The 21,085-nt window shown below is 40.8% G+C and overlaps 2 protein-coding genes and 1 pseudogene across 3 annotated transcripts in view; all 3 read right to left on the bottom strand.

Moving 5' to 3' along the window:
- Nucleotides 1–127, bottom strand: part of LOC149798555 (uncharacterized) — a 53,383-nt gene extending 53,256 nt beyond the window's left edge. The window contains exon 1 of the mRNA XM_089957363.1: nt 71–127. The gene's annotated coding sequence lies outside the window, so the exon portion shown is untranslated. The remainder of the gene's footprint in view (nt 1–70) is intronic.
- Nucleotides 128–187: 60 nt separating this feature from the next.
- LOC149798554 (uncharacterized) lies at nt 188–3,054 on the bottom strand (annotated as a pseudogene).
- Nucleotides 3,055–3,868: 814 nt separating this feature from the next.
- Nucleotides 3,869–21,085, bottom strand: part of LOC149798553 (uncharacterized) — a 54,404-nt gene continuing 37,187 nt past the window's right edge. Inside the window, exons 4-6 of one of the 2 annotated variants that reach the window (XM_089957362.1) lie at nt 19,797–19,870; nt 19,054–19,213; nt 3,869–4,008 (exon numbers count right to left, since the gene is read on the bottom strand). In XM_089957362.1, coding sequence (XP_089813488.1) covers nt 3,880–4,008; nt 19,054–19,213; nt 19,797–19,870 — 363 coding nt within the window. In that variant the 3' untranslated portion in view covers nt 3,869–3,879. Of the gene's footprint in view, nt 4,009–19,053; nt 19,214–19,260; nt 19,871–21,085 lie in introns of those variants that run through there. The other variant, XR_016420989.1, reaches the window with a different exon arrangement.

Below are 21,085 nucleotides of genomic sequence, written 5' to 3'. Positions count from 1 at the left end.
GGTAGCTGTATGGGTTGAAACATGGAAATCCACTAAACAGCCACTGAAAAACTACAAAATCTAAGCTTACGTATGCAACATCTAGTTACCCTTCCGGATGTCCGCTAACAACGGCTCCATCACGATAATATAGGAAACACGGTACTAATTATACGGAAAAACTGTGAACCAGTTTAGAAATGGGAGAAGAAATAATAGAGTATTTACGGGTTTGGTGGTCCATAATTGGTTAATAATTAACATTAAAATTTTAGGAAAAATATCTTTTGAGAGCTTATCCTATATGTAATGTAAAACAAAATATTGACAAATTTCTACTGATACAATTTTAGCATTCTTACAGGCTTGACTCAGGAGTACTCAATACTGAAAGTAGCACCTGATTCATTTGGTGCAGAATCAATAACACGTGTTTCATGCACAAGTATGTAAACAAAATGCCGCGGGTCATATGGTGTTCTCCACGCATAAACTTGCACCAAGGTTAGATGTGCACGGAGAATTATAGGTCTCATCATCAGCAGCAAGAAATATTAAGTTATTGAATTTTGAATATGATGGTGTTTCCATATGTTTACTATTGGAGTTGAATTAGTACCCTGTGTCCTATCACTTTTGTCAATTTGTATTATTTTAGGGTATGACTAAAGTGCGAAAAGTTACGAAAAGTTGAGAAAAGTGCGAAAAGTAGAGAAAAGTGATCAGTTACGAAAGTGATAAAAGTTACGAAAAGTTGAGAAAAGTCACAAAAACGAAAGATTACAAAAAGATGAAAAACAAATTAAACAAATTAATGTAAGCTAGGACGAGAAAACTTGCTTTTAATTTATTATTTAAGCTTCTTTGTTCCCGAAAGCTATACTATATCTAAAATTGCATTAACTGTTTACAAATAATTTCCTTTATTTGATAATGTTTCAGAAGAAATGTTCTTTCCACAACTGCATCGAAAGGTTAATATCGTAACTGAAATCCAAATTTCTGTCGCTCAGAGTTACAACAAAGTCATTTTCTCGACATTATTTTAATTAAAACAAGTACATAATAGCAACGATTTTCGTTATCTTCATTTGCATCAGTGCAAATATATATTTCGAAACTGCTATACAATAGACTGCACTTTACAGTTTGCGTTTCCCACTTGGCTTAGTTGACTGTGTTCTAGACCTTTCTGCCCGCTTTCTTCGAATTTGGTTCGGCTTCCGACCTGCAGATGGAGTTCTGGTTCCAGTACTTCTGCCATCTTTTGAGTACATCGTATTTGGATGGTCTTTACCGCAGTCAGTGAGAATTTTTTTCTCCTTTTATCCCGTTGTTCTTCCGTCATTCTGGCCCAGTGATCAATGTCGACAAGGTGGTGTAAATATATTTCACTGAGGCGATAATTACCCATGTTTCCCAGGGAACGACATCTCTCTTCCTGCTCACTGATCACTAATTGATGAAGCAGCTTGACAAACTTTGGTAATTCAGCTAGCTTCCATTTTGTGGCCGATTTTAGGATGTGATTTGCACTCTCGGAGTTGTTGTTTGTCCATGTGCTTGTAATTTTTCCGTTGTTGACTGGATCTATGAAGTGTTCTTTAAGCATTGGATACAACCTTGTATCAAAGTAGGTGCGGAACTTTCTTTCGCAGGCATGCGAGTCTTTGTCATCGATGACGGAACGTAATTGTTAGTCCTTTTTGGTGGGTGTCAACATCTAATTTTTGTACAAGACCATTTGAGCCAAACACTAACTTCCAGGCGATATTTAATGGAAACCCAATTACATCTTCCATTTGTCTGTTTGCGCTTTGCTTTAGATGACGAGTACAAAGAACGTGTGTGCTACTAGGCAAATAACGTTTTATATCGGTTTTTGAATGCCAGTTCCTCATCTGTGCCGATAGTCAGTAACTGGAGCTGGTTGTCTGTCAAGTTGTCAGCGACGTCATGGAGGAATGCAGAATATGCCTTGGTGCTGGAGTTGGTATGGATGAAAGTTGGGCCGAACACAATCGGATGGTCATCTGTAGATCTCTTTTTAACGGATAAGTCTTTGAAAACTGTCGGAGTCACGTGAAAATCACCAAGGTTATAGGTCTTGTCCATTCCAAGAACGCTACCGCTTTAATACAGCAGAACCTCTTAATGTCTGTGATCTGTTGTTCGTTGTAAAGAGTCACGACTGGGTGTTGTAAGCCATTCATATGTTTCACAGTTTGGACGAATTTACTTGTTTTGGTCATTTCTTCCACGCAAACAATATGGTCGGCGATGTTCCCTGATTTGGATGGGCTATGCTTTGTTCTTGCTATTGAATGTTTAATATTTCGGAGTTGTTTCTCGCCTCTTGGTTGCTGGTAATTGTCATTTCTTTCAGAATGTACCATTCTCTCTACTTCCTTCACCCCTTTGTGCTCTAGTTCGTTTGTTAATCTTTCTCTAACGGAAGGCTTGGTTCTAATGTATATGACGTTTTGTTTCACGGATGCATTATATGTTCGGGACGAGAATTTTCCAATGTATTCGGCAAGCGCGATGTTGGTTGCAATATCAGATAGGAGATTATCAGCTTTCTGGAACCACGTTATCCGCCGCTTGAACTGATCCGGTCCTGACGGAGAGCTCTTTAGGGTTTGGTAAATTCTGTGAACGTGTATGATCTCGTCTGCTACTGGTTGTGGTTGTAATGGCTCGTAGATACGCTTTTTGTTGACGATTCTCTTTACGCAGTACACATCTTGCCATTTAACAATCATCAAGAGAGTGCCATTTCTTTCAATAAATGTCGTGGATGGTGATGCACACTTGGCCCAAGCAGCACAGTCGTCCCAGAACTCAGACCTTTCCCCCGAAGTATTTTTCATGATGTTGTCGACGTTAGTGATAATAAAATACATGCCGTCTTTTCTTCCAGATGGGATCTCTTGTAGAACAAACTTTGGATCTTTCATCGCGTCCATGACAGATTTGAGATCCATGAACTTCTTTAATGGACCTGGCACGAATTCATCAACGTATAATTCATCGTCTTTGTTTGGAATCAGTTGCATTGATGTCTGTTTGTGAACTGAATATTTGTTCAAAGTTTATGTCAGGAACATGAGCGTCTAGTGATTTTCTTCCTGTTTGTATTGGAGATGACTCTTGCTGTATTGTAGATAAATTTGGAACGTACGTGCAATCGTCATTTAATTCATAATCATACATTTGCTGTGAGCGTGTATCCCTCTGATTGTTTTCTATTTCTGAAGTTGATTGGGATGGTAGAATTTGAATGTCTTCTATAGCAGGCTTCTCCAACCGTGTTGTAGATCCAAACTGATTTTCACTGATACTTTCATTTTGAGTCTTTTCCGTCAGTTTTGGGGATTTGGGTGAGGCATCGATCGCAATATATTCCGATGTCAACTCTACGCGGTCGGACGTTTGAGTCAGTGATACCAGGGGTACAAAGTGGTTGGGAATCCACAATACTTTTCTTTTCTTGATGAAGCCGTTCTTGCTTGCTGTATTTGTGTTTGTCCACATGATGGTTATGGTTGGTTTCTCCTGATCACAGAACATTGTTGTAAATACACAATTCATTTTGACAAAGCCATAATCCTTCAACCCATTCATTGGATGGTACACGGATTCCACTTTCAAATTTAACAAATTTGACAAGGCCATCATACAAAAAAGTCAGGCGAGCACAGTAAAAAGCCTGAATACATGGGATATTTCTGAATTTTGTCTTTGTTTAGGACAAGTTCGATGCTGCCACAGTAACGGAGTTCTATACTTTTTGATTCGTTGCCGACGAGGTAGGTGGGAAAGGAGTTGAACAGGCAGTCTCCGTCACCAGTATTGTACAAAGCAGTTTTTGAAGACATATGTTAAGCCGCCACGATGTTATTTGAGCCTGGATCCTGTCTGATAACTACAAAGTTTGTATGGACTGTGGTGTCTAAATCTGTTCTTTATAAAGAGATGTTCTCTTTCAGCATCTACTGTCAATGACTTTATACCTTCCCTAGGGTTCTGAAAGCAAACAAAATCATATATACTCAACATCATCATCAGCATCATTATTGAAATCATCATCATAGTCATCAGTATCGACCATTCCGATGGCCTCAGTGGTTAGAGCTCAGTTTTCTTGTTCCCGATATAATCTGGCGAAATGTGGTACGAACGTAGGACTACCCATTAATAAACATGAATATCGATATTGCTCTCTGTGTTGAAATAAAAAATATATCATATATATTTATCTATGTTTACATAAATGAATTAAATCCTGTTATATCTTCTAGATGCCATCTTCTGTTTGATTCTAAACAATGATCAATTCGATCTAAATAATGCAGTAATTTCACATCATCCACATAGATCCCATCCATATTAACAAACTAAATTGAAATTATCGTGTTGAAATTGTATATAGTGTTTTTTGTATATATAAATAAAAATGTATGCCAGTATTGTGTGAAAATATAGAGAATGTTTCCCTTTTCTAGAATGAAATAATCAAAGATCTGCATGTCAGTCTTCAGTTTAGATAATTTTATTGGCTAGAATATAGTTTAGAACTTAAAATGTCCTACAAAAAACATATTGTATCTTTAATATATTTATCAGTATGATCATCATTAACAACAACACAGCAAACAAACATCATCGAGCAGCAGAGGGGGCGAATCGGACATTTTGTCCAATCGTTATTTTGCTTAATTATTACTTTCTGCACTCAACGATCTAGTGTCGTCAGCGCCTGGTAAAAAAAAAACGACGACGTCGTTGGGGGATCGTTCAATCGTCATTTGGTTTAATTAACACCTTCTGCGCGTCGATCCCAGCGTCGTCAGCGTCCGGTAAGCACGTCGACGACCGCGTCGATGTCATTGCCCCCTCTGCTGCTATGATCTTACAAACAGAGTGATCACTAACTCCTCCTCTTGCAGATCAATTAGGTTATTTGACTGATCGGTAAGTCTGAAATTAATTCTCGTTAAAAACCGATCATGGCATCGCATATAGACCGGATTAATCGGACTCTCAATGATCAAAAATCCCGGAGGGGCTGTTGGTGAAAACGAATAAAGGATATACCCCTGTTGAGCTTGATTTGATTGCTTGGTATCCACCTGATAACTCCCTTCGATAACATCACACACTAGATTGATCGCTATCACTGATGCGATATTTACGTTGTATGGAGCAATATGCCTACCACCATCTCCGTTATCGTGTCTGAGGATAGTTGATGGGGGGGTGTCCGCGGGTGGATTCTCAGGCCATCCTAGTATGGTTCTTATTGAACTGTTATAAATATCAACCATATACCCCGGTGTGCTTATTTCAATCGTCGACGATAACGTCGGTTCATGAACCGTAATAGCGATTTTTGATTCCTTTCCTGTGATCGATTTTATCCTGCGTTGAAATTCTTTATTGATTTGCTCTATTTGGTATGACCCAGTTGGTATTGTAACCTCCTCCCAGTTTGGGGTCCCATCGGGTTTATTTGTCCGTGCAAAAACCAGCGAGTTATTAGGTTGTTGTCCGTTAAATGCGTCCGCTCGGATATTAGGCCAACTGTGATATACTCGCAATTTTGCCAGCGCTATTTCCTTTACTGGAACCGGTGATGGGAAGTTCACACTGAATTCGGGTTTCGTTGATGTTATCGATATCATACTTGTTTGTACCGGAGTGGTGTTCTCCGCGATCCGCTGAAGTAATTGAGACCCTTCGGGGTTCAGCGACATTATTATTATTCGTTGTTTTTAGTGTCTAATTTTAACAACCAGGTGGTTTCGGCTTCCAGTTGAAAATCCTCGATTTTTGACATCGCGGAGCTATATAACTGGACCATCGTGGAGAATTCAACATCGGATACGAACAAATTATCAATCGATAACGAGATCAACCCGGATAATTTCGAGTATGCGTCGGATACTATTTGATGTTTTACTGTATACTCGTTGAGTTTTTTCTGAAAACACGATGATATCTTCCTAGTGATTGCGTTGGCAACTCCAGCAACTGTTGTCATTGCGGAGACAGCGATTGGAACAGCGATCGGGGTTATCGTGGTCACCGTGGATAAAATAACACCGGCGCCAGCTACTATACCCGACACCGAGTACACGACCGCGTCGATGGCGGTTATTTTACGACGGTATTTTTTTATTTTTACACGGTATTGTTCGGAAAGCGTTTTCAAGTTCGCGGAGAATTCTTTTGCGGTATCGAATCGATATTGATGTGACGTCGGTGATACCTCTGATTCAACTTCCTTGGTGGTCATTTTTATTTTAAAAGAGCTAGTGTTTTTAATTACTTAGATTCGCTGCAAATTCCACATACCATGTAATGTTTGCCCGGGCTAGATTTCTATCAACGGCATAAATTGTAAACTGTTCAGTTGCGTTCTTGTCTATAATTGTTGATATTGTATTGTTAAACCCGGATGAACTCGACGATAATATATTAAACTGCATCATTGAAACCAGTGTCAGTCGATAAATACCCTTAACAGTTGCGGTGATATTTACTGTATTCTGTGTAGGAGTCCAATCGAATGATCCATGCCGAATTGTGTATACTGTGTTGATGATGTTCTCATGAGGGATTTTTATTTTTTCGAATTGCTCTGCTACTCTCGGTAGTCCGTCTTTAATCGCTTCAACATCAGTTTTAATCGTTCCTATTTCCTGTATATGCGTGTCCACATCTTTTTTGTTCGCTGCAACATTAGTTTTGATTGTTTCTATTTCCCGTGTATTCTCGGTTATACTTTTTTTGTTCGCTGCAACATCAAGTTTGATTGTTCCTATTTCATATGTATGAACGTCTATACCTTTTTTGTTCGCTGCAACATCAGTTTTGATTAATCCTATTCCCCGCCAATACGCGTCTACATTTTTTTTGTTCGCTTCAACATCAGTTTTGATTGTTCCTATTTCCTGTGTATGCGCGTCCACACCCTTTTTGTTCGCTTCAATATCAGTTTTGATTATTCCTATTTCCTGTGTATGCGCGTCTATATTATTTATGATCGTTGTAACATCAGTTTTGATTGTTTCTATTTTCCGTCCATGCGAGTCTACATTATTTATGATCGTTGCAACATTAGCGCCGATTATTTCTATTTCCCGTTCATGCGCGTCTACACCCTTTTTGTTTGTTGCAACATCAGTTTTGATTGTTTCTATTTCCTGTCCATACGCAGTGATATCATTTATAGTTATTGTGATTTCATCCGGCTTGGTATTTTTTTTACCAAGGAATTTATCAAAGTTGTCATCGATCCTGTTAACATTTTTTCGTAACGTGTAAAATTGGCCCGACAGCGTCGTAAACTCCAAAATAGTATTTTTTATTGTTGCAAGATTTGGTTCGAATACTATCGGGTACCCAAAAAATCTATCGATAGTTGTTTTCACATGCCCTTCGAGTTCGATTATTGATCTATTCAACCTTATAACACCGTCTTGGATTAATTCTATCGTATTCTCTATCTGAAATATATGTCTACCCGGTTTGAGTAGTCCGTCGCCGGTATACAACGCTATGGTGCCATCGGCGGCATCACGCTGTCGTATTAAAACGTCATTCAGCGACACATTACTGGATTTCAATTTACCCTGGCGGTCTTGAAATACAACTATTTCATCTGGGTCAACACTGGTTAAGTTCAACGTATCAGCGATTTCATCCTCAATTAGTTTTTTTATGTCGGCGGCGGCCGTTTCCGTGGATTCTTTTAGCGCCGAAACCGGTCGCCCCCAGATATCAATCATCGTTATTGTAAATGTTATTCTCTAAAATCCGTTGAGCTTCTACGACCCCACTAGTGTATTCGTTTACAACCATATGAGGTGGTTTTCGCGATGATGAAATCGCCGCAAGTACGTTCAATACCTCACGGCCACATATCGGTGGGTCACTTAATCGCTGTGTTGGCAGCGTGGAATAAAAAACCCGGGCTGAACACGCCCGGGCTGAACACGCCCGGATATACCGCATGAACTCTTTCGGCGGGGCTAACCCGTATGAATCAAAATAGACGATTGCACGCGGATCAATCGCGTATGCAACCCAATGAGTTCCCGCTCCGGAGGACCCATCGAGGTTAATTATGCCGGTTTCAATATTCCTTGGTGCCGCCGGTAATTGATCCCTCATGAAAACACCTCTGAAGTTTTTTATCGCTAACGCGTTTGCGGCGTCTATTAAATCAAAATTAGACATTGGAGTCATTGACTCAGGAGTCATTGACTCCCGAGTCAATAAACGGTTCCCGGTAGTCTTAGACCCTTTCCCGAGTACCATGAATACGGGGTTCCCGGTAGTCTTAGACCCTTTCCGGCCACGGGTCGTTTTTTTTTGTAGCCTTTCCCGGTTGCCTTCTTCAATGCCATCCCCGCCGCAGTACCAACGGCCCCCAACGCCGCCGCCTTAGCCACTGCTGGTGCGGCCGCGGCAATCAACGCTGGAATCGCAGCTAACAGTGGAAATATCCCACCGGTCCTTTCCATGTTTTTAATTGCTGCGGCTGAAAAATCTATTTGAACACCCTTTTTATTCTTCATCGCATCATTGAAATGTTTTATTTGACGCGCCGTCAACGATATCTTATGATTACCACCTGCCATCTGTGACGGCTTCAGCGTTATTGTGGTTCCGCATTGTTTAGCCGACTTTGATCGTAATTTCTTGACTTGACCATCAGTCAACTCTACACTGACGACACTATACGACATTTATTGTAAACGCGTTTTGTGCTTTCAATTACATGTTTTCCACTGGCGCATCAACGATTCTCATTCGTCCACCAACACCTTCTAGCAGCATTGATTTATCGCTGAGAATGACAGCAACCGCTCTATAATTAACACCACCCGGGGCTATACGAGCTCTGAAGTGTATATCAACGACGGATTGTCTCGTTAAATCAAGATGTTCCAGCGAAAAATAATAAATCGGATACAGGTTTTTAAAATCAAGTTGTGATATTTGCAAACCAGTGTCGACGTTTTGATCACGACCCATATACGACAGCAATCGATGGTACACACGTGCGACATGGTTGTTGTCGTAATTAAGCTGTATATCCTCTGATGGTTCCTGTTGTCCGTTTATTCTCAGCGAAACCTCTCTGACTCCTAATTGATCAAATATCATATGGCTGCGTTCTTGATTACCCAATCGCTCCCTATTCTGCAGCGCTATGAATATATGACGCGGGGCTGAAACACCCTGTTTTGACGCCAGGTGCCATGTAAACGTATCGGCGACGTTATCCTCTTTAGCATCAGTTGTTACCGCTAGCCAACTCAACAACGATTTCCCTCCCTGTTCCATAAATGCTAACAATCGTGCTTCCGTGGTAACTGATGGAGTCAGCACCGGCATCCACAATGCCATTTTAGTTAAAACGACTTTACCGACAGCGACGCCAGCAGCACGCCATATTGCATTGTTATCATCGCCCCTTCGCGTCAGCGCGATTGTATGCTTAGCCCCATAGACAACTTTTCTGACATTTCTGCAGAATCCAAATATGTGATGGAGTGGAATCGCGCATGAAAACTGTCGGCGTGGTCCTTGCAACATTCCTACTCGTGCTGCGAATCCTAGATTGTAATCATTGTTGGTGCTTTTTATAATATTGAAATTAGCGCCTGGTCTTGCTCTGCGGTCTGGATTGGCTGCTTCAGCCTGTGGGTCAACTGCGGTATCTCTTTCCGCCAGCACGTTGATGTACTGAATATGGTCAGCGTTATTGGTGGTGTCCTTCGCAAACATTATAGATGGACCCGCCGATCTTGTATAATCATCCGAGTATCTCGCTAACCCAATTATCGTCGTTGCAACATCAACCTCGCGTTCTATTGATTCAATTTCTCGCCCGTCAATAAGATATCTGGCGCTCTCAAATAACGCCATAATACCGTTGTTGACGAAGCCAACTCGAACACGATGGTCATCTGCGTATGGCGCATTATCGGCAGCATTTGTCACGAGTTCTCCCTCGATTTCGATAAACGCTTCACACGGCAGAAAATATTTACTGGTATCTTGGACTTGAAGTTCAATTCGCGATCGTAGGTCAGGTTGCGCTGCATAATAAGAATAATATTGATAATCACGGACAGAATCATCCCTGCGCACTGGGGCATCCATATCAAACGCGGGATCAGCGGTTCGCGCAAACATTCTATTATTTATCATGTTGATATTTTCAATTGCGATTTTTTCGTCGTAAATTCTTTGAATTTAAACCACTCCCCGCTATCGCGTTCATGAGCGCGTTGGTTGCCGCATCGGCGGATGGCGAAGTCGCCAACGACTGAGTCGTCGCCAACGACTCTAATTTTTCTTCCACGGCGTTATTTATTACTTTACTGACATTTGCAGGCATCACTGTCGTTGATGGCATTACCGGTGGTTTCTGTTTTTTTCTCCTGGATTTCACCAACGACATTAGTTTGTCCCGCGCGGCTGAAAGCGCCTTTCCGGCAACATCTCCAATAGCACTAATTCCCTTATCACGAATAACATCAATAGCCTTCATCCCTAATTGTTTGGCTAACGGCGCTACTTTTGGAGCCATTCTTGTAAATAACCCCGCAATGGTGCTACCCAGACCATCTCCATAGTACGCGCGGTAAACAGGCAATCGCGAGTTTACCACGTAGACGAGTACTGGTTTATCATGGTTGTAGTGTATGATCATCCTTATTAAAAACACCAGTTTTCCAATTAATCATCCACGAGTTCGTCTATGAGCGTTCGATATGCATTAATGTCCATAATACCGCCTGCAAATAAACGCTTGCAAATATCAGCGGCCTCATTGATTATTTCCGGAGAGTTATTTCCGGCTCGTTTTCCTCCAATTAGTACCTCTAGCCGTGATATATCACTGAGAACACTACCAGGGCAGGTAACGCCGTAGGATTCTTTACCAACAGAGTATCCTTTTCCTTTTTTTGGTGTTATACTCTTAACTTCCTTGTGGAATTCATCGTAATCGGGATCACCACGATGTGGTAATGCATCTTTATGTTTACTCGCTAAATACACTATTCTTGCCCAGTCCTTTAACGACTTTATATTTTTCTCGTAACCGCTATTGATATGCTTCTTATCTCGTATGCTCTTAGCAAAATTGTTGGCAGTAAAATTAATTAATTCTTCCCTGCTGCTGAAGCCTCTAATTTCATCTATTGTGCTCTTCTTGAGTACAATACGGGGTATATTTCCCTCTTTTTCTTCCGGTATTTCTTCTTCCGGTGTTTCTTCGGGTATTTCTTCTTCTGGTTCTTTCGCAGCAGCGCCTAGTTCTTCCTCGTCGGCCATTGTAACATAAGGTTCTTGTGGTTCGGTTATAGCGAGTGGTGGTGGCCTCCGTGTTGTAGCAGCCGCTATTTTTGCAGGAAGTGTTTCTAAAGACCTTTTTGTTTGTTCGGTCTGAGCCGCTATCTTTTCAAGCGCACCAAGAACGGGTACAGTTGCCGCCGTAACATCTTTGGTCGCTTTAGTTACCGGGGCAAAGAGTTGTTCGCTTCCAACAGTAAAATCAGTTTGCATTTGCTGCCGCGTTTGAAGTTGTTCTCGGACCCTGTCTCGTAACGGTATGAACTTTTTAAGCGCTGCTAGCCGCTCTCTGGCTAGCCGAGTAGTAAGTGATTCACCTACCATTATTGCAATTGCGAAGCAATTTCTAATTTCTCGCCGGAGGCTCCGTCTATAATTCTTCTAATGTTTTTGATTTTACTAGAAATCTCCCGGCGTCGTTCATAAACACGTCCGAGTTTTTTTCGTATTATTTCAACGGCAGTAAATAGTCCAATGAATGCATTTGCGTCATTGTGGTACAGGTTCTCATTAATCGTATGTTGTAATCGTTTTATAAAAAAATACTCGCGGGCCAGGGTAAAACGCCCCCGTTTCGACTGTTCGTTAATAATCTCATAATCGGATAATATTTTTTCACTGTCGAGACCATCAGATAATTCAATTCCTTGATTTTTTAATTTTGAAATCTCGGCTAATATATTATTGATGTCTTCGATATTCATTATTCTTATAAAACATCTTGTTTCTAATATCAAAAATATTAATAAAAAGAAAAATGAAACCCCGTGTATCAATCCCGAGGTGTTTAATAATTCGTTAGACGTGACCTCGTCAGCGCCATAGGCGCCGGTGACTTCGTATCTACATATGAAAATCGAATTCTATGCCCGGTCTTTTTTGAGATTGCTGTTTGATATACTCGTTCTGCTACTTTTCGTATTGAGGCGATACAAATGTCAAAGTATCTACTGGCTTCATTCATCGACTGAAATATTTTTTCCTCGTGAGTTGTTGTATCAAATGACTTTACGGGTTTTGCTTTCTTTGGGTATTTACCGGTTTGGCCTTTTTTACTATTTTCACTCTGAGAGATGGCTTGCAAGTTTGTAAGAGAATTATCAGTCTTATTATTATTAATATGATCAATAACAAGCCCATTCTCGATTAATCCGTGAAAACATTCATAGATGATTCTGTGACAGAGATATTTCTTCTTTCCGGCACCAAACATTAAATACCCGTGATTATTTACGGTACCAACCGGCTTCTTCAGTTTGCGGTTTCTAACAATGCCGTCGCGAGACGCCTCGTAACTGACGAACACAGGATGCGGCTGAAATTCTTGGTCCATTTGCATAATAATACTATTTGTCTAATTTATTATTTGGTTTAATTATGAATCTTTCAACGTAGTCTTGGGGGGTTTTAATGACGAAATCGGCGGTGGGGTCAATGACGGCGTTTTTAATTCGCTTGTCATAATAGCGTTTTAGTTCCCTGTATCGCTTTCCGCCACAATTAATACATAACTGTGATTTTCCTCTTACACCGACGTGGCAAACCAAGCACGGGAGAGGGCCAAGAGAACCATTACGAACGCTTTGTAAATGATACCCGCAGAATTCACCTCTACATGATTTATTGCACGGGGTTGTCGACCCAATCATCAACCATTTGCAGTGATTCATTATACTATATTCTTTCATTTAAATACTTGTTTTAATTATATGGATGAGTTCGAGAGATTAGCAGTAATTAAACCCCGGAAAAATATTAAATTCAATCTCGATAGAGTCCTCAAGGACACACCAAAAGCGTTAATAAACGATAGAACCCTGTTGAATAAAATACGCGATTGTATCAATGAATTCAAGCGTGATGGTGCATCTCATAGTTGGTCAACATTTCGAATTGATGGTGTTGTTGATGCTACCATGAACGACAACCGCGCAGCAATGATAATATCACAACTTGACGGTAAAAGATATTTCTTCAGAGTAAAATTTATTGTCCGGGTGGAATCAGGCGATTGGATCATACGTGATAAATTTGAACCAGTTCTCAGCGACATGAAAACAGTCACTGTCAGCCGCGACTCCAAGCCGGGGCTGTTAACCGGAGTTGACAAACCATACTATGAACGAGCGTATCCTGAAACAGCAGTTGTTTATGGAATATACCCGTTAAATAAGAAACCTGATATCGGAAAACTGAAACCAATGAGACAGTCAACTGGGATAAATTGTGTAGCAGAACGAATAATAGAGCATTTTACAAATGCGTGTCGAGGAAACAAATTGACTGATTTACGACGTAGCAAAATCAACCAGTGGGAACTAACCGTAAAAGAGCGTGGGGCGACCATCAGCGACATAGCGAGATTAGAAACATCGCTGAGATTTCCAATAACCGTTACAACGATAACCGGTGAAGTATTATACGAATCAAAGTATAAATCGAAGGGAGCCCCAATCAAAATTATTGATCATAACGAACACGCATGGACGCCCGCGATCACAATATTTCCACGGGATAGAACAGTAAAGTATATACCCGAAGAATTCCTGGGAGAACAATTCTCCCGGGATGGTTTTCTCGCGGAGAGGAAACTATTTGATGCTATTGCCTACTTGTGTAAAAACGACCCTGTATCAGTGTGGTTACTTCGCAGCGCTGAAAACGATGCGGATACCTTTGATCAGTTTGTAAGACCAAACGGCGAATTATATCGCACTGAAGCATTTCACAACAGGATGAAAAAAACCGCCATGGAATTTGAAGAGCATGATGAACAACTGCTAACAAATTGTTTTACGATTCCATCGGTTGTAGCTCATGTTGCAGCGAGGAAAAATGCGTGGAGACCAACGCGCAAGGAATTTTTACCAGATGTACAATCCAGTTGTTTGGAATACTATCACGGTGGACTATGGAACACCGAATACAACCGCGACGCTATGATCTCGGTTGATATGGTTGCCTGTTATCCAGCGAGTTTTCTCGGGTATGGATCCGCCGCTGAGTATTTCAAACGATTTGGACACCCCAGACATGAAATGACTCGTGTTGCTATTAATGGACCACTGCCTGATTTTGATTTAACGGGATTCGCTCGCATAGTATCATTTGAATTCGCGGCAGGACTCCATCGCTGTTGCTATATTTGGATCGGTAGACACATAGCTGAAAAGAAGTGGCTGCCAATAGCGCTGCTACGGTATATGATTGATTGTAGCATGCTAGTTTCGTTGATTGTCAGTGACGCGATTATATCATACCGGGCGCAGACTGAAGTCTGGTTACCAGAACCGGAGCGTCTAGATAGCATAATTGACGAGTCCAGAAAAAACATTGATGCCGACGAGGAATATATCATCGAATGGTCCAGGAGGATATTCAACCAACGAAACCACGAGGCAAAAGATCTCGGTAGACGAATAATTGGTAAGTTCACACAAGGTGGAAAAAACTGCGACTACAAACGATATTGCTCACGGCTGATTATAGATGACGCAGAATATGATTTCGTAATCAAGGACGCAGTGGCGAAAAATAGATACGTGAACTGCAAAACAGCTTTCTTGTCCAATGGAACAAAGTTGGGTACAGTTGTTTCCTACAGCGATGGAGACAGCCCCGCGTATCCACATTTGAGGGCGTCTATGCTGGGTTACGCCGCTATCAATTTATTCTCGATGATAAATAGATTCCCCGATACCGCGGTTAGAGTAGCCGTTGATTCATTTTATATAGACGTAAAGTATAAGAAAAACGTAACCGAGTTTACTAGTCCGGACGAGAGTTGGGGTACATGGAGAATTAAAGAAGAAATACGACGCGATTATTCCCCGTCAGCAAATGTCATCGTTGAGAACAATTACCTACGCGGTAATAATTTATCAGAATGGTCTAATGCACCATCGTGTTCTGATCCAATTTGTAGACACAAAACAGTTTATTTAAGCGGCTGTGGCGGGTCAGGAAAGACGACTCGGGCAATTGAATTATTTCGAACGCGGGCAAGTATAATCGTGCTTACACCGACCCATAGACTAACGCGAGAGATAAAACAACGAAATGTTGACGCCGTTACTTATCACAGCTTTTTTCGATACAGCGGCGGTGAGTGGACTCCTGATCGAATGGGTGAAAAATTTATTCCCGACATTATCATCTGGGATGAGATATGTACTGTTTCGTTAGATACTTTACAAATGTTTCTTGAGTGGTTGCTGCGCGCGAATACAGCAGTAATCATGTGTGGGGACCATGGCCAACCACCACCATTTGTCGGCGAGGGTCCACATGATTGGTTAAAGGGTTTTGTGGACTATTATGAAGAAACCGATACTGATTACCGAGCACTTGATGAACAACTGCGCGAGGTTAAAAAACTAATCAGATTACAGCCGGATAGAGTTCAGTGTGAAATAATCCGCGAGGTGATTCCGGAAACGCCGTTGAATGAATTCTGGGAAACATGGAGACCAAACGATTTGATTGTAGCGAGTAGAAAGATAGTCAGAGACACACTTCAGCGGAGGTTGTTTGCGTTGCATAAGGAAAAGTTTCCAACGCGCCCAGTGCCGTTGTGTTATAGACCCGCTGACACACGGCGGCAGAACATTGAAGTTGAAATTCCAGGCCGGACAGAAAAACAAATTCTCGTGCTGAATGATATCGTGCTCGTTGATATCAGCGTCGTCGAGGACGCGCTACGTGCTGATAAATCCCCGTGGACGCTAGGATACGCAACAACAATACATTCCTCGCAGGGACTAACCATCACGGACACAATTGTTTGGATAGTTGATAATCGCATCGAATGGTCGAATCTAGTCTATCTTGCAGTGTCCAGAGTACGAAGGATAAATCAGCTTCGAAGAATTGTTATTGACGAAGCCACCGACGAAGCCGGCGACAAAGTCACCATCGATGCAAGCGTCATTGATAGAAAACTCTCGGGTTACCGCCAACAGGATAAAAAAAAACAGCGGCGTTTTGATATTGATGCCGAATTAATAATCTCGCTACGACAACAACAGAATAATCACTGCGCGAGTTGCAATTGTATAATGAGTTGGCGTTATTCGGATAAAGACACTCGCCAATTTACCGTGGATAGGATCGATAACAGTCTCGGTCATGTCAAAAACAATGTGAGGTTGACCTGTCTTGAGTGTAATAGACGCAACGGCGCTAGTTAAGACCACGCGGGGGTAATTGAGTATCGTTAGGTATCACTTGTAGTTGCTCGCGTGTAAATCCGCGCTGAGGAGCAATTGAATCCAGTCTATAGATCGGTGGTCTACCAGTTGATCGTGTTATCGTTGATATGTTATGTGTGGTAACACTCCAAATAGGATCGGTAGCCCTTTTTTTACCGCCTTCAAGCTCTCCTGGTTCATATAGATATCTAACAGTGACATCGCCAAGAATCGGCTTAGAAACGCTATTTATTTTTAATTTTCCGGGTATATACTCGTATTTAATCGCGTCGCTGGGCTTCATGTTGATTACTCGGGTAATCTCGTTATTTAACGCTGCAATTACACCTGGCAACCTTTTAACCCATTCACGAGATCGTTTTTCTTGGATGAATTCCTTCGCGTATTGATATCCAAATAACCGTTCAGCGAGAGTCCGATTGAATCGTTCAACAATTGCCTGATCACGATGTAGCGCAGTATGACCTCGTCGTATCGCGACGCTATGATGTTTCAGCGTTGATAAAACAGCGCCGCGAAATTCACTACCAGGATCAACTTGTAATAGATTTGGCCAGCGCAGAGGGCCTCTTCGATAAATTCTTTCAAACGCAGCGGCTACTTCAGTTGCCGACTTTGTTTTTAACGGCTCCGCTTGTTTGTATCGACTCGCAACATCAACTACGGTTAGCGCGTATTTGTAACCGTTGTCATGCGGCAAAAATAGTATATCAGCCTGATGAACTTCATTAGGTACGCTGACATCAAAGCGCGAGAAGTTGATTTGTTTAGGCGGTGGTAGATAGATTTGCCATATAGCCTGTTTGGATAACCAATTAGCCGCAGTGGTCTTTGTTACCTTTGCAGCGCTTGCAAGCTTACCAATTGCGGCCTTCCCCTTCCAGTATCCTCTCGGAGAATAATAGATGGATTCCATGTTGTTATTATAAACGCTATCGTTTTCAATTACCAGCGCCAGAAGCTCCGCTTCCAATCATTAATTTACCTTTCATAGCCGATTTTACCAACCATGAGGCCAATTTTTCCTTGAAGGATTTATCAGGAATAGCATTTAGCGCGTGAATTAATTTTACGTCCGCGATATGACGCTGTTGCAGATCGCTACTTTTGTAAGCAACATCATGAGCATGACACGCCTTATCGATAGCGTTTATTGGATACTCACCGGGTTTGGGCTGATTTTGATCATCGAGTCTAATATCTAATCGTGTTCCGGGGCCACAGTAGTTATATCCTGGGAGGTGTTTTTCTCCTGGATACTTTGCCCACGGTGTTCCGGGGAGTTTTGCCAATTTGGCTGCGATGTCACCTCCTCGCTTTTTTTTAAAACATCTCCGGGTCTAATAGAAATAAATCTAAATTTCTTTGTACCGCATTGTACACACTTGCCAGTAAGGGCCGATCTGTTATTTCTTGTTGTAACGGTTGTCATATCATTTGTGCCAGTACGTACTCTACACTTCACACAATATAGATCCATAATTTATGTATAGAGATATGAATATAATTGATTTTTCGGCGACTAAAACAAGAGAACCAGTTAAGCATGTTGCAGCGTTACCAAACTCGATCCGGATGATTATCATCGGACCATCTGGATCCGGCAAGACGCAATTGTTACTCAATTTAATAATGAGATGGATGAAGTGGGATAAGTTGTATTTGGTTGCTCCTAGCGTAGATGATCAACGATGCTACGAGGTGTTGAAAGATTTCAACGAGAATGCATCAGCGATCGCTAAAAAAAATGTTATTGAGTTTATTACGGATATCAATGATGCACCGGGTATTGATGATATTGATGGCGACGTTAACAATCTAGTCGTGTACGATGATGTTATGTTAGACAATCAAAAAAACCCAGCTAGGATATTTTCCAGAGGCAGGCATAAAAACACTGACGTGATATATGTCACTCAACGATACACTCAGATTCCAAAAGTAATCAGAGACAACTGTAATATTCTTGCTGTATTCAACGGCGTTGATACACACACGCTACGAAATATGTGGCAGACATGGTGCGGCGGTGACATGGACTTTAATGTTTTTCGAAACTTTTTTAGTCATGCTCAGTCGACCCCACATGGATTTGTAACGATAAATTTACATGACCCTCGGACACGATATCGTATCGGACTTGACCAAATATTCGGTTAGTTGTAAATAATTTTCATTGTAAATAACCACTTAGCAGCAGAGGGGGCGATGACATCGACGCGGTCGTCGATGTGCTTACCGGACGCTGACGACGCTGGGGATCGACGCGCAGAAGGTGTTAATTAAACCAAATGACGTCACCATCGTGTAGGATGGACCGACGTCGTTTTTTTTTTACCAGGCGCTGACGACACTAGATCGTTGAGTGCAGAAAGTAATAATTAAGCAAAATAACGATTGGACAAAATGTCCGATTCGCCCCCTCTGCTGCTCATCGTCTTCTTTATGATAATCATTATCATCATCATAAATGATAGATACATACATTCTTCAAGCGTTTTAAACCCATGAGGTAGTCGAAAGAAGACCCGTCGCAAGCGCTGCGACACGACACACAAACATAGTCCAGGGGGTATTCTCCGCCATAATCTGCTGTCTGGTTCATCAATGCCCTGACATTTGTAGTGTGCCCACGTCTGGCATGTCTAGAAAATTTACGAAATGAAAAAGTCAAATGAATTTTAATGGCCATTTATAGTATTGTATTACACCATACGCCGTAATCCTACTGTCAACCTTGTTGTTAAAAGCTTTCCAAGAATATTAGATTATTATATTCGGCAAACAAAAGGAAATTTGGGACCACATATTCGAAAATAAAACAAGTATCCCCTTCTTTTATAACTTATCTAAATAAAGGTGAACATATATTTCAGCTGACATTTACATGTGTGCATGTATGTGCATGAATATGTATTTTGACTTATTTAATATTTTATAGGAAGATAAAATGATTAACATGTTTATGCTTATTAAAGTGATTTCACGAAATTTAAAAATAAAATAATAACTAACGTATATTACAAAATGATTTTGTAACGTAAAATGGTAACGTATGGGTCGTGGTGTAAAACACGGAAATATGTTAAAGTTCAAACAACGTTTAGTCATTCCTCAAGACACTTTATCTTAATGCAATCATTTTCATTGATTTAAGGAGACATCATATAATTAACACAGCCTTACAACAGAAATTAATAAATTAGGTAAGATGAAAAAGTCACTTACCTCACAGTAAATACAGTCCGTCTTACAATCCAGAGAACAAACAGAACAAGTATACTTCTTCGACATTTTCTCAGCTATCGCAAAGTACAAATAAAAGCAAGAATATACAGACCGCAATATATACTTTTTAATCTAGAATTTGTATACGCAACAATTATCATTATTTTTTAGTTTCAATACAAACTATGGATTGGTGAAGATATTATTTTTGATGTCACTGTTCAGACATGGTCACAAATCTGTAACTCAATAATTAATTGTAAGATAATTACTGCATTCACGACTCTCCGTATGTTACCTACACACAAATGATTAATTATTATTGTGCAAACAGTTATAATTAACAAAAGTGTGAGAATCAAGTCAATTTATCCATCGTGGACATTAGAACATCGGCTTTGATTGAAGTTGACAAATAAAAGAACCGCAATCGCCTTATTAATGGTCACCTTGCTTATGCCAGATGTACAAGTAGTAAATGGGGCCACATTAGGGACAATGGGACTTAGCATTAAAAACACCCCTGGGCCACTTTAGGGACAATGGAAATTTAACATGGAGAAAAACGCTGGGCCACTTTAGGGACAATGGGAATTTAACATAGAGTTTGGGTCTGTCTAGGGACAAGGGAAATTAACATGAGGAATAGAGTTTGGGCTTGTCTAGGGACGAGGGGAATTGAACATGGGGGAATAAAGTGTGGGTCTATCTAGGGACTAGGGGAATTTAACATATGGAAATGGAACATGGTGGGTCTGTATAGCGCCAAGGGGAATTGAACATGGTGGGATTGTCTAGGGACAATGATGGTAGAGGGTCAAACACAACAGAGACAGAAACATATATACACTAGTACAAGCGTGAGATTTATATATAAAGCATTACCAAGACCTGAAATCTTGCTGGGGTGTTCAAAAATCTGCATAATTGTAATGATGCTATAAACAGCTATAATCAAGGAAATGCTCAACGACAAAATGGATGTGACTAAAAGTAACGCTAAAATGACGAAATTGTCCCAGAATTTAAAGGAAAATAAACATATCCCCGAAAATTAAGTTACAATGGTTTAGACTAAAATGGATAAAATTAGTAACTACTTACAATATCAACTTCTGTGACGATCGTGGATAAATACCTATGTATCTATAATCAGCTGAAATTCCTATGAAATCCCACTATCTATTTATAGCTCCAACTTGTGGGTTTTTCCTTTGGAAAATCCCACTATCTTTTTATAGCCTCAGCCTGAGTGACGTTCCTGTTTATGAATTCTAGTATATATGTAT

This window comes from Sinohyriopsis cumingii, chromosome 5 (assembly GCF_028554795.1).
Source record: "Sinohyriopsis cumingii isolate HCF-2022 chromosome 5, ASM2855479v2, whole genome shotgun sequence".
Lineage (NCBI taxonomy): Eukaryota > Metazoa > Mollusca > Bivalvia > Unionida > Unionidae > Sinohyriopsis > Sinohyriopsis cumingii.
The sequence above is the reverse complement of the archived record's forward strand: the minus strand, read 5'-3'. Positions and strand labels throughout refer to the sequence as shown.